At 55.4% G+C, this 14,424-nt stretch overlaps 1 protein-coding gene across 5 annotated transcripts in view; it reads left to right on the plus strand.

Moving 5' to 3' along the window:
• The window catches only part of ZBTB7C (zinc finger and BTB domain containing 7C), a 362,970-nt gene extending 348,812 nt beyond the window's left edge, over positions 1-14,158 (plus strand). For all 5 annotated transcript variants that reach the window (XM_037806042.1, XM_037806041.1, XM_037806039.1 and 2 more), the window contains 2 exons: positions 691-1,914; positions 11,670-14,158. In XM_037806042.1, the coding sequence (XP_037661970.1) occupies positions 707-1,914; positions 11,670-12,321 (1,860 nt within the window). In that variant the 5' untranslated portion in view covers positions 691-706 and the 3' untranslated portion in view covers positions 12,322-14,158. The remainder of the gene's footprint in view (positions 1-690; positions 1,915-11,669) is intronic.
• The last annotated feature ends 266 nt before the right edge of the window (positions 14,159-14,424 follow it).

The raw sequence follows: 14,424 nt of genomic DNA on the forward strand, positions 1-14,424 counted from the left end.
GAAACTAAGATGAAGTCAAGAGTAAGATTAGGAGGCAGTCTGTGCCTCAGGTCCCCTGTGGACTTTCTAAAAATGGACCACAACATTGGCTTTAAGCTTCCTAGTAGCCAGTGCAAAATGCTTGTCTATTACAGGAGTCAGAGGATTTGTGAAATAAACCAAAGCATTTTCTCAGCAGGAGCCCTGAGCCCTGAGGGAGCACCCCTCCTTTGGTCCTTCGGTCCTTGAGTTTCCAAGGGTCCTTGGTGGACACCCTTCCCGTAGCACACAGAGCCGTTGAGTTTCCTGGGGCTGGTCATTGTGGGGTTCCATGATGGCACATCAACAAAGTGGGATTCAGTGCACTCAGGCCTGCAGAAATCCTCTAGGCCTCTGCTAGGCAGCCCACGCCAGCTGTCGATGAGAAGCATAACCCCAAGGGTCCTGGGGTCCAGAGAAAAGAGCCCAGGGTTACTATGAAAAGGCCCAGCTTTTGAGTGGTACTCTGGGTTGCAGGTGAGATTTGAGACAGCTGAAAGGCAGGGGGCTGCTCTAGTGGGGGAAGGGGTCGGCGCCTTATGCAAAGGCCGAGGCCAGAGCAGCAGGTTGCGGAGTGGGCGAGCAGCACCCCCAGGCTGGCCACAGCGGTCCTGGGTCCCCTCCTGGGCCCTGGTCTCTAACCCCAGTCTTCCTCTCTGTGTGTCCCTGCAGGGCTCTGGCTGAGAACATGGCCAATGGCATTGACGAGCTCATTGGCATTCCCTTCCCCAACCACAGCAGTGAGGTCCTGTGCAGCCTCAATGAGCAGCGGCACGATGGCCTGCTCTGCGATGTGCTCCTGGTGGTGCAGGAGCAGGAGTACCGCACCCATCGCTCGGTCCTGGCTGCCTGCAGCAAGTACTTCAAGAAGCTCTTCACAGCGGCCAGCCTGGCCAGCCAGCCCTACGTCTACGAGATTGACTTCGTCCAGCCCGAGGCCCTGGCTGCCATCCTGGAGTTCGCCTACACCTCCACGCTCACCATCACCGCCTCCAACGTCAAGCACATCCTCAACGCCGCGAGGATGCTTGAGATCCAGTGCATCGTGAACGTGTGCCTGGAAATCATGGAGCCTGGAGGGGATGGTGGGGAGGAGGACGACAAGGAGGATGATGATGACGAAGACGACGATGACGAGGAGGACGAAGAAGAGGAAGAGGAGGAGGAGGAGGAGGAAGATGATGATGACACAGAGGATTTCGCTGACCAAGAAAACTTGCCTGACCCCCAGGACATCAACTGCCACCAAAGCCCTTCCAAAACAGACCATCTCACAGAGGAGGCCTATTCGGACACGCCCAGGGACTTCCCTGACTCCTTCCCGGCCGGCAGCCCTGGCCACCTGGGGGTGATCCGGGACTTCTCCATTGAATCTCTGCTGAGGGAGAACCTGTACCCCAAAGCCACCCTCCCTGATAGGAGGCCCTCCTTATCTCCGTTCGCCCCAGACTTCTTCCCACACCTCTGGCCGGGGGACTTCGGTGCCTTCGCCCAGCTGCCCGAGCAGCCCATGGACAGTGGGCCGCTGGACCTGGTCATCAAGAACCGGAAGATCAAGGAGGAGGAGAAGGAGGAGCTGCCCCCACCACCTCCGCCGCCTTTCCCTAATGACTTCTTCAAGGACATCTTCCCTGACCTTCCCGGGGGTCCGCTGGGCCCCATCAAGGCGGAGAATGACTACGGTGCCTATCTCAACTTCCTGAGTGCCACCCACCTGGGGGGCCTCTTCCCCCCCTGGCCACTGGTGGAGGAACGCAAGCTGAAGCCTAAGGCCTCCCAGCAGTGCCCCATCTGCCACAAGGTCATCATGGGGGCCGGGAAGCTGCCGCGGCACATGAGGACACACACCGGGGAGAAGCCATACATGTGCACCATCTGTGAGGTCCGCTTCACCAGGTGGGCGTCCGGCAGCCCCGGGGTGTGGAGCGGGGAGGCACAGAGGCTGAAGTCAGGGCAGAGAGAGGGCAAGGTGGGCCCAGGGAGGCCCAACTGGATCCTACACACACGTCACGTTCATTGCCAGAAGGAGCACTAGGCATTACCAGCGGCAGTGATTTTCAAACCCTTTACAGGGGCTACGAAATAGCCTCAAATACAATATTAGGTGAAACTCCAGATATAAAATAGACGAGAGCAGAGTTGTTCAGGTGAAGAAGACTCAGGCGAGGGCCCCCAGCACCTTGCTTGCTTGGCCTTCCTCTCCCCTTCTCCACTGGGTCCAGGGAACCCAGTCTGAAGCTCCCCAATGGAGGATGGTCCCTTTATGTTATTCAGAGTAGCACCACTGCCATTTAATAAGCATGTTCTGCATGCCAGGGGCTGTCCTATATGCGATCTACATGTGTTTTCTCACCCCCAGCCATGCCCTGGAGACACCGGAGGAATTCTCGCCTTTGTTTACGGAAGCGCAGCCTAGTCAGGGTAGCTGGTAAAAGGCAGAGCTGAGACGTGAACCCCAGTCCATGAGTGACAGCAAAGTCTGTGATCAGGAGGCTGCAGAGACCTCTGTAGGCCTCGGCAATCATTTTTGGGTTAGACCTAGAGGATGGGCCTGCTTTTAGTTTCTCTCCTTTGACTTGCCGTATTGGGAAGAGAGCTAACTTTAGGCTATTGCAAAATGCATTTGAAATGAATGCATTATAAACCTTTCATCTTTCCGAGACTCCATCCATTTAGCAAACACGTGTTATGTACCTTCTCTGCACAGCAACTTTTGTAGTCAAAACTGATTGTGGGAATCATGTGGTTTTGATGATTTTGATAGACCTTGTCTGGGGAATTTGGTCCTTTGGCACTGCCGGCAGTCACTGGTATGAAGCTGGTCTCCCCAGCCACGTCTGGGTGGGGAAAGTTCCGGTGAGTGGCCTGGCAGCAGGATTTGGTCATTTTGGCGTGTCTGATGTGGACATGGCCTGGCAGATACCTGCCCTGTGGCTTGCTGGATAGGTTCCTTCCCCACACTCCACTGTCCCGACAAAGAGCTCCCCTTGGGAGACCCACCCATATTCTAACGTGCTACTGCCACTCCCCATCCTCTTGGACCGTCATCTTTAGGAATTGCTGGAGGCACGTTCTTTCAATTTTCTTCAGTGGGCCTTTGAGGAGGGAGTGAAATATCTTGAATCGGATTGGGTATCAGACCAGGGACGATGCTTTGAGGGGAAAAATAAGTTCTGTAAAGTAATGAGACCTGTTCTCTGGGGTGGTTTGAAAACTCTGCTTGACGTTGCCAGAGGAGGGTCCCCGAAACGTTTTCAGGTAGCAGTGGCCTTGCTAAAAGCAGACTTCTCTAGTGACTGCTCTGAAGGACAATATTGGTGCTTTCAAAGGTGGTCTTGGGGTCTCCCCTCCCAGCTGCTCTGGTGAGGGGAACCTTCCAGTGGACCTCCCCCAGGTCCTCCGAGGTGACTGTGGAGGGAAGTTCTCCTGGTGCACAGGTAGGAGGGTGCCACATGCCCGGTATTGCCACCCCCCAGGGAAGTCCTCGCTGATGGTGCCGCCCCCCGCAGCCCCATGGGCCGACTAGAATGCCTGAACAAGGCTGGACGGCAACAACAGAAGGGAGAGAGGCTGCAGTGAGACAGTCCCAACCCCAAGTACTGTTCATTCATCCCCAGCCCAGGCCCTCTCTGTAGTGCGACTCTCCACCCCCTGGGAGGGAATTTAAAGCAAGACACCGAATCAGCCTGCAGCGTCCTCTCTCCTGCCAGTCCCAGGACCACCTCCCTAATTTCCCAGGCCTGTCTGGGAAGACCTCCCCCTTCTGGGGAGACCCAGAGCTGCGAGCCTCAGAAAAGCATACGGTGACCCCTAGCACCCCGGCCCCATCTCCCCTCTTCCCTGGTCTTGCTCCTCCCCAGAGACCAGTGCTCTTCTCCAGGGTCCACTCCAGGTCTGGCCAGCCGTGGGCCCTGCCTTCCCTTGGGAAAGTTCTCAACCTGGTCAGTCCCTGCAGACATATAGCTTGCCCTCTTAATGCTAGTGCCCACGCCAAGTAGCCTCCTGCTTGGGCAGCCGTGCTGTGTGGCAGAGGAGGCGCACATTCCAGAATCCGCCCTCCCACCGCATTCTTGATGACCCCTTAGAGCAGTCTCTGTGTCTGCAGACTTGCCACCCCCTCCAGGCCCAGGGAGCCAGGGCTATTCGTGGGGCAGGTCGGGCCACCCAGTCATCTGTCCTGCCTCCCTCCGGTTTACTCCTGCTCAGCAGAATGACAGTCACCAGGGCCCCCAGCCCATCCCCAGCTGAAGCAGCTGCATTCCAGCCTCCATCAGCACCTCCCCCGCCAGTTCCCACTGGGCTGTGACCCTCCTGAAAAAGATCAGAAATGTTCTTGGTCCTCTCTTCCCAGTAGCAGAGAAACCCTGAGGGAGACTTTCTTGGCCTGCTGCACACAAGGGACTTTAGATCTCGTGGGAGAGAGCTGCTCCCCCACTCCCTACCTGGTCAGATTCTTTAGAATCACCGCTTCCTTCCTTCTCGCCCACTCTCTGGAGCTGCCCTACAAGGATTCTTCTCTACTCCTGAAGCCCCATCCCTGGCCTGTCCAGGTGGGGTTTTCCACCATTCTCTCTGGGGGCTTTCTTTCGGCTAAATTCCCCCAGCCAAGATCCATAACACCTTCTCCTTCTTCCCTACCTGGCAACTTTCCAGCAGCCACTTGAAGCAGCGGGGCTACCTCTGTGACTTGGAGTTTCCAGCCTCCCTTGCAAGGCCAAGCTGTCCTATGACAATGGCCCCCCGATGCCCCTCACACCCCCCAGAGGCCTGAGAGGGACGCTGGAGCTGCTGCCTCCAAGTCCTCCTCTTGGTAACTTTATCCCAGCAGAAGGCAGCTTCTGGAGCCCAAGGCCTGCCTTCACCAAGCTCTGGCAGGGCCTCGTTTCCTGCCTCCTGGCATGGGACACACTCAGAGGCCTCTGACCCCCTGCCCGCCCCTCCTGCCTGCCCTTCCCTCCAAGATAGCCCTTTGTTCCAGGCTCTGAGTTGCCAGGACCTCTAGGGCCAGTGTACAGGCCAGAGCTTTAGCCTCAGATGCCAACTCCCAGAATTCTACCCCCTCTGGAGGCCACATCCCTAAAGTCCACAGCAGCCAATGCCCTGTGGGGGAGCACAGGGGTCATTCCAATGGAGCCCTTTCTACCCTAAGGCCCAGCCCGCTGCTTTCCTTCTCCAGGCCTCTAAGAGCGGGGGCTGCCAGGACCCTTACCTCTCAGTCTGCTCCAGAATTCCAGCTAGTCCTACCAGTTGTCCCACCATTGGGCTATTCCAGATGTGAAACACCCCTGAATGGCTTTAGCTAGACTGTGGCTCTTTCGCCCCTCCTAGATCTGGTCACCCCATAATTACTTGGGCTCGGAGCCCTTACCTGCCCCTGTGTCTGCTCACCCCTTGGCCTGGTCCTAGGTCACCATTTTCCTTCTGAGAAAGGCTGGTGCCCCTGCTGGCCTCACAAAGACAGCTCCTGCGTATACAGGCCCGGCGGCTCTGGCCTGGGAGAGAGGGACAGCTCGAGCACAGAGGGCAGGGGCATTCTGCACCAAGATTCTCCAGACCCTCCTTGTCAGGGGTCCTTTACCTTCTCTTCCCAGAAAGTCTGGGAACCAGGGCCCAAGGGTCCCGCCAGAGGTGGCAGCTAGGGCGAGCCTTGAGGGGCAGGGAGCTTATGAGCTGAGGCAGATGGGAAGGCTCTTGTCCTCTCTTGCCTGAGAGAGACGCTGCCCCACCCACAGCGCAGCTGCTCTCGGCATGCCTTGCTGCCCTAGTCTCAGCCAGCGCTGCCAACCCGGGCCTGGCCCCAGTCCCGTGAAGGCCTGCGAGTCTCTCTCCTCCTAATTTGCCACCTCGTTGGTCCCTGACGGCCTCGCCTGCTGTCTGGGAGCTGCTAGAGAGCAAGGCAGTGTGGCTTCCTTCCTGGAGGCCCCTGGGTCCCCGCCCCAGCCTGGCTCACAGAGATGCTCAGGCCATGCCTAGCAGGGCACGTAGAGAAAGCAAGAAAATGTAAGACTTGAGAAGAGACCAACCACCGGACAATGGAGGTCCCACAGAGGACACACCGTCCTGGGAAGGGATGGACAACCACTGTACTCTAGGAGGTCTCTCTCTGATGGGCCATGATGTGCCTGCTTTCTGCTAAACCTTTCACCAACATCCAAAGAGGCCATGACTTTTAGTCTCCAATGCCCTCTCTCAGGAACAAGCCAAATGCTGATCACTCCATCATCCCAACGGACAGTTGTCTGCTCTCCAGTCAGGGCCAGGAACCCAGCTTTTTTTCTTCCTTTATTTTCTTTTTAGTCCTCCCACTCCTGGCAGCTCTGGGAGCCTTATTAAGATGATATAATGTCATTAGCAGTAGTAGCAGGAAGAGAGTTTGTCTCAGACCATCAGGTTACCAAGAAGTCAGGGTGGCTGGTGCTGGGAAAGCATTATTCTGATTGGGAGCTTTTATGGAGGGCAGCTGACCTCAGTCCGAGGCCCGCGGCCCTTTCCTTTCATTCAGGGGAATGAGCGATGAGGACTTGTATATCTTTCCCGAAAATGAGATCTCAGAGCTGGAAGGGGCAATGCAGATCAAGACTTGGGTGCACGTGACCTTTGCTGGATCTCTGATGCAGGGAAAAGTAATGAAATGGCAGATGGAGCAGGGGCAGGGGGATGAGGAGGATTTGGAACCGGGGAGGTGTGAGAAGTAGCTCCACTGATCATGGGTCAATCAACAAACATGCCACAAGCACCTCCTCTACATTCAGCCTTGTGCACCGTACAGAATACAGAAGTGCATGACAGCTTCTCCACTGCAGACCCTATTAAAGCAGGTCCCAGACCATCCCTGGCCCGTCCTGGATGAGAGCTGGAGAAAACAGCACCTGCACTTGGAAAATGTTGCTGGATGAACAGACGAGGGAATACGGACATTGCGGTACATGGGAAAGAACAGTGGGTGGCTATCAGAAGGCCCAGGTCAGGGCCCAGATTGGCCACTAACCAGCTGTGGGACCTGTGTCCTTCCTTCTCTGGGCCTCAGTTTCCCCAGATGTAATACAAGGGGGTTGAAGTAGGGGCTCCATAAGGTTGCTCCCGGTTTATTACTCCACTTGCACAGTGCCCAAGATAAGGGGAGCGCTGAATGCATGACGGCACCTCTCTTTGCCTCGTCTCTTCACGAGATGCTCCGACTTCACTGGCAGAACAGGCTTTCACGCAGTGCCACCTGGTACATGGTGAGCGCCTGGGCTACGTGAATGATGACTACTGAGAACAGTGTCTGCATGCCTGGGTTCCTTTTCCACCCCAGCTGGGGATCTCTGCTTCCTTCCCCGTGAATCCGCTGCCTCCCTCATCCTCTCACCGCCTGCACTCCTAACAAGGCAGGGCTCCAGGAGCCAGGGACGGACGCGGCCACTGTGGAGCTGTGCGGTGGCCAAGGGGGATCACGCATTTGGTGGCCCTTTCCCCAGCAATAACGTGCACGCTGGAGACAAAGGAGGCCCTCACAAAGGCGGCCTCTAAACAAATGCAGGGTGTAAGTGCTCACGTCTGCAAGGAGGGAGGGGATGCTGACTTGCTCAGAGTTTTCAGAGAGTGGCCCAAAAGTCCCTTTCCCCACTCCCTGGCCAGTATCCAAATTCTACAAGGGGCATTAGAGGCTCACTAGTGGACTATAAGTATCCCAGGTCCAAGGCCTCTGTGATTCCCTGGAGGCTCCCAGGCACTCCACAAGCATCTCTTCTCATCATAAAATGAGGCCAGTCAACCATCAGGTGTTTCCTGAGCACCTGTGTGGTCTGAACAGGGCCATAGACAATGCAGGTGTAGAAGGTGGTCTTGTCCTCCCAGGGCTCACGGCTAGGGGGGATTGGAGGACTTTGCGAGCACATAAGGTACCATCGGGGACAGAAGGAGATGGTGACAGGTGACCTGCCTTGAGGTACAGCCTTCAGGTCACAGATGCTCTGGAAGGTCAGCATAGAGGATGAGGGTTTGTGGAGGACTGCCCTTGAAAGATTGGAGGATTTGAAGTGGGAGACATTTCAGGCAGGGCACATTGCAAGAATAAACATAGAAATGCAAGAGATGCATTGTGGAGGAGGAGGGGTCTGGAATGAGGGGCTCATGGAATGAGTGCATGCTTGGGCATCTGGGCCTGTTCTTCGGATGTGGCCCTGGATGGAGCGCTGCCGCTCAAACATGAGATGTGCACAGAAGGGGAAGGGAGCCAGTGCTGACAGAGCATCAGTCCGACAATGGGGCAGAGGGGAGAAGGCTCAGCACCAGGGGCCTGGCAGGCCAGCTCATGCAGGCAGGTGTTCAAAGATGCCAAGTCGGACAGAGCACAGACTGCTCAGGGGAACGGCATAATCCAGGTGTGCTTGGGTGCGGTGCTGGGGACTGAGGCTTTCAAAGGGGGTTGGTGTGACTTGGTAAAGAGCCTTGAAAGCCATGCTCAGGAGTAAGGCAGGGGATCCTCAGGAGGTTTTAATCAGGATCCCCAGTCCTCCATGCCTGAAGGGAAGTGACCAAGAGCTCAGCTCCCAAGGTTCAGACTGAAAAATATTCCAGCCAAACTCGTGCTGCCTTCACAAGCAGATCTGACTTGTCATTTACAAAGCCATCCAACCGAACAGCCTCCAGAAAGAGGTTTGGTATAAGCCTGCTACCCAGATGCAAACATTCACAGAACGTCAGAGATCAAAATGGTGCAGCTCAGGCCCCATTTCTGTCAGGAAACTGAGGCCCAGGGCAGCAAATGGACTTGCTCTGATTCCTGGAATGCCTGGCATAAAGCCCTGCTCTGCCAGTGCATCTGTGCATCCTGTACACATGAAAGGGCCATTACACAAAGGAGGAGGCTGTGTGGCCTCAGAAAGCCACTCCCTCTCTGGTCCTTGGCTTCCTTATCTTTCAAATGAGAGAACTGGAGTAGATCAGTATTTTCAAGGTCCTGGGAAGCTTACTGCTAATGATGCCAGTTACTGAGCCCCACTGACTCAGACGATGAATCCAAATGTGTTAACATACGTTTCTTCCCAGAGACAGAAAGCTGACCATGAATGCCCTCTCTGCTTTGACTGTTCTGGTCTGTATTTTCTGAGGCAGCACTTAGAGGCCACAGGCAGGAAGCCCACAGTGTGAGAAGCCATCCGTTCTCATCCTGGAGCGGCGTGCAAACAAACCACACCCCAGGAAACCCTTGAGGTCCCCAGCCCCTCACCTGCTGGACTTTTGGTGAAAAGCTCTGGGAAAAGCTTCTTGACTTCTCTGAGCCTCCATCTCCTCTTCTGTCAACATGGAGAAAGGCCATCACCTTGCAGGGTTGCTGAAACTGTGCCCTCACCTGTCCATAGTAGGCACTCAATAAAACGAAGGCATCGCCGTCGTCTCAGCGCTTCTTACACACTTGGGCTGATCACTGCTGAAATGTCATTTATTTTAGAAAAGTTTAGGAGATGCTATGGCTATTTATAGTAGGCCCTTGACATTTGAAGATTTAACATTTGCATTGCCCTTTATATGAGAGTGACCCTGAAGGTCAATAATTCTACTCATTGTAATAGTGATTTTAAAAATCAACCTCATAAGGTTGATGAGGATTAAATGAGGTCATGAATTTAAGTCCTGTGCTCCCGGGCTTTGGTGAGTGAGCCCAGCAACCACCCGACCCTGGTGTTTCCATCGCAACCGGCTGAATCTGTGGGTTCCCGAGCCTTACCCCTCAGGACTGTGAGGGGGCATCGCTGGAGAGGTGCACATGGCACCGTGTGCCCCCCTCCCTTTTTACACAAGTGCAGTGCAGTGGTAAGGAAAGAGGCCTGAGCTGGGAGCCACAGCCTGCGTTCTGGCCCCCAGCTCTGCAGCCACCCTCTGTGATCCATTTGCCCACCTGCAGAGAAGGATTAGCTGAGGCCAGAGGCTCTCAAAGTGTGGCTGTCCCACCAGCAGCTTCAGCCTCCTCCGGGAACTTGTTAGAAATGCAAAATTCTCGAGCCCCACCCCAGGCCTATGGAATCAGAATCTCTGTGAGCAGGTCCCAGAAATCTGTGTTTTATCCAGTCCAGATAATGGTTCAAGTTTGTGAACCACTGGCCTAGATACCCTCCAAGGTCCTGCTCAAAACTCCAATCATCTGAATGAAATCTGGGTGACAGATACAGCCAAGGCGGGGGTGGGGGTGGGGGTGGGGGAAAGTGGGGCCTGAGAATGGGATGTCCGTGCTGGGTACTGGGCAGCCTGGAGGTGGGTCACAGGTTGTGGGGAGGGAAGGGGCTTTCTTCCTTTCTGCCGTCCCACCCGACCACCCCCTCCCAGGGACCCTTCAGCCTGCAAGAGCGCAGGCAGGAGGGGTTGGTCTGTCCTCTCTGGGCCTCCTTCCTGGAACGTCCTTTCTCTCCCTCCCCACCCCTGGGAACCGTTCCCGAAAATGAGAGCCAGGGAGACCTCTAGTGGCCAGGGGACACCAGGAGCCCAAGACCCTGCTGTCCTGGGATTTATGTGGAATGTGTTTTAAATCCGGCCAGTCTTTTTAGGGAAGGCATCTGGGCTCCACATCTGTTCCGACCTCAAAACTGAGCCTAAAATTACAGGCAGACGCTCCACCCCAGCCACACCTGCAGGGAGGAGGTGGGAGACGGGACAAAAAGCTTCCTGGCCTGCAGGCGCAGTTGGGGAAGGCTGCAGGATGGGGAGGAGAGGAATTCTGGCATCCCGGCTGGACTCCATCACAGCCTGGCTGAGAGGCTCCTTGCTCAGGCTTTAAGAAATCAGCCCTGTGATGTCAGATTCTCCTTATCAGCTCTGGGAAATGATAATTGATGTCTGGCCCTAGGTTCAGCTCTGCACAGAGAGGTTAAGTAACTTGCCTAATGCCACCCAGCATGTTAGTGGTGGGTCTGCAGCTGGAGCAGGGGCCCCTAATGGGGCCTCACCCTTATTCCATACCTCACCTCTGAATAATACCCCTTAAACCCTGAAAAGCTTTGCCCTGGATTAGGCTGCATTCTTGTTGCACCTGGCTCTTTTGTAAACCCTGAAATTGTCTGCAGACAAAGAAGAGAAACCAGGGCTTAGAATAAGAAACCCTGGTGCAGGAGATGTGAACAGTGTGTGCCTGGGATCAAGATTAGTGCTGAGGACAGACAGACCCAGCAAGCCAGAGGGCTGGGATCAGACTGGGGACCTTGGGCAAAAGCACAAGGATGAAACCAAGGAAAGAGTGCTGCCTGCAGGGTGTGGGCCTGAGATCAAAGTGCAGTCCAGTGTCAGGAGAAGTCACTGCACCATCAGAGGACAGCAGGCAGATTGCTGACTTGCAGGGATGGATGTCCCCAGCCAGTCTGTTTTCTAGGATGTGAAATGGGCCCCTGATAAAGATGGGGGTGCTTCATTGCTATAAGCCTCTGTGTAAGAGAGTTCTGGAGTGAAGGAGGCCTGTCAGGACACTGTTCCCTTTTGGCCTCCCTCCATCTCCATCCCTTTTATTGAGGTGAGACCATGCCTGTTTGGGGCAGGACAGCAGTTGAAGGTAGATCCTAATCTGGGCCTCCTTCCTGAGGTTTGGTCCAGTGGCAGTAGGGAGCCCCAGCAGGTTCCAGAGGAAGGGAAAGCACGAGGGTGTTCCACGTGGGGACTGACTCCCTGGCTCTGCATTGCAGGCAGGACAAGCTGAAGATCCACATGCGGAAGCACACGGGGGAGCGGCCCTACCTGTGCATCCATTGCAACGCCAAGTTCGTGCACAACTATGACCTCAAGAACCACATGCGCATCCACACGGGTGTGCGGCCCTATCAGTGCGAGTTCTGCTACAAGAGCTTCACGCGCTCCGACCACCTGCACCGCCACATCAAGCGCCAGAGCTGCCGCATGGCACGGCCCCGGCGTGGCCGTAAGCCAGCCGCCTGGAGGGCCGCCAGCCTGCTCTTTGGGCCTGGCGGCCCAGCCCCTGACAAGGCCACCTTCGTGATGCCACCGGCGCTGGGCGAGGTGGGCGGCCACTTGGGCGGGGCCGCCATGTGCCTCCCAGGCCCCAGCCCCACCAAGCACTTCCTGGCGGCGCCCAAGGCCACCCTGAGCCTGCAGGAGCTCGAGCGGCAATTCGAGGAGACACAGATGAAGCTGTTCGGGCGCGCCCAGCTGGAGGCCGAGAGGAACGCGGGGGGCCTCCTGGCCTTCGCGCTGGCCGAGAACGTGGCTGCAGCGCGGCCCTACTTCCCACTGCCTGACCCGTGGGCCGCAGGCCTGGCCGGCCTCCCCGGGCTCGCCAGCCTCAACCACGTGGCCTCCATGTCTGAAGCCAACAATTAGGCTGGTAGTGTCAACCCCAGTCCAATATCCCTGGCCCCTCTCCCACCAGGCCGGCCCTGCCCCACCCAATGGGTCTGAACTTATTTTAAAAACAAACAGGAAAAATGAAAAAAAAAATATATATATATATTAGCAGTGATGGTATTTTTCAGGCCTTCTCTGCAGTTGCCTCCCTTCTGCTGGTGTCTGAGATGTGGCATTTCCTCCCAAAGGGTCTGGAACCTGAGGGCTCACCTCCCCCTCGCTGTCTCTCTGGAATTCACAGGGGCTCACACAAGCCCATTCTGCAGATGAGGGGCACACACCAGGCACCCAGGAGCTCTTGGGTACTGTCGTGGGGCTAAATGGAAGGGGGTCGCTTGGCCAGAAAGTGTCCCAGGGAATGGGGTTGAGGGTAGGGCCCGGAGCCCACACCCTGGTTGAGCACTACTGCCCTGGTGGCGAGTCTCAGAAACTGCTCTGACTGGTCCCTTACTGTCTCCAGGTGTCCCCCAGATCCTTTTGGGAGATACTCCCTTGCCACGTAATGTCCCTGTTGGCAGGGGGCCCCCCTGGACTCAGGAGCAAGGCTGCTGGAGTCTGGGCCCACTTCTCCCTTCACCTGTCTGCCCTCTGTGCCTCGGGTTCACCCCACTATGAAAAGGGGCTGGTGATTTAGGTCCCCCTCCCTCTGCACCCACACGCACATGCAGGGAGGGTAGGAGCTTTGTACTGTGCATATGTCTTACTGAATTTTATCACAACCACCTTACATTAGCACAGGTGGGAAATGTGGCCAAACTAGAGGGGGGCCGAGACAACCAGGGTGGGGCTTCATTACTCATCCACAGCCCACGGCCCCTTTGGGGGGTCCAAATACTGCCTGATTTCCCAGTAGGTCACTGTTAGTGTCGGGACCCCTGGGGAACACCTTTAGCACCTACCCCATCTCCACACCCCCCTCTAAGGCTACACAGAGTCTCTTGGGACTCCTGGGGCCAGCATCAAAGGGATAGGAGACACCTCTTCACAAACACCTCTAACAACTGCCTCCCTCGAACCTGATTCTTAAAATAGACAAAACGCCTGGCTCCCCAGGATTTATTGGTTTGCTTTTCCAGTTGTGGGTTTCTCAGGGCCTTGGCATTGCCGGTGATTGCCCCCTTCGCTGGGTTTGAACACTCTCCCACCCTACCCCCAGGAATGAAGCTGAGGCATTTAGCATCACTCTTTGGGGTGGGGAGCACAAGCTGTTGGCTCAAATGTGGGGTTTGAGTGGCTCTGTGAGTTCGGACTGTCTACGCTCGCCCCTGGTCCTTGAGTCTGTAACAGGTCTTGGGAAGGAGGGCAGCTGCCTGCCCATGGCCTTCCCGGCCTCCTCTCTTCCCTTCCCTCAGCTCCCTTTGCTTTCCGAGTTTGCTTTTGTTTCTCGGGAGCCCAGAGAGGAGGCTCTGCAGGAAAAGGAGGGCCCAGGGCTGGGGTCTCCAAGCCCAGAACTGGGGGTACAAGAGACTTCTCTTCCTGTCGCCTTGGCTTCTTCCTGAGCAAACACACACACACACAACAAAAAGGCCAGAGAAGACCACAGACTCTATCCCTCTCACAGCTGCCCCGAGTGGACCCTCTGACCCTACATACCACCAGATGGCATTCCAGGCGAATGGAATCGCTTCATGGCACCCTCTTGTTTCTGGGAGGCACCAGCCAACATGCCTGTGCTCCCCCATCAGCTGAGGGACTGCGACAGAACTGGGACTTTACAAGGAAAGAAAGAACAAATTGGAATCCAGTGGTGTTGGGGCTTTGGTTTTTATTTTGTAAAGGTAACGACTTCTTATAAACTCATTTGTTCAGATGACTGGTTAGTTCTTTTTGTTTTTTCTTGGCTTCAATTTGGAGTGGTACATTGTAAAATATCCAAAGACGCTGAGTACTGTATGATCAAGAACTTGAAGCAAATGGGTTGTGGGAGGAGGGGATGTTGTGTTTTTGTTTTGTTTGAAAAAATTTTTTGATGTTTTAATTTCCTTGTCTGTGGGAGAACTTTGGAATTTTTTCTATTTATAATTCTTTTTTTATGTGATTGTTCTATGTAAAATGACACTCAACAAAGTTTGCCTTAGT

The sequence above is a fragment of the Choloepus didactylus genome, chromosome 16 (assembly GCF_015220235.1).
Source record: "Choloepus didactylus isolate mChoDid1 chromosome 16, mChoDid1.pri, whole genome shotgun sequence".
Lineage (NCBI taxonomy): Eukaryota > Metazoa > Chordata > Mammalia > Pilosa > Megalonychidae > Choloepus > Choloepus didactylus.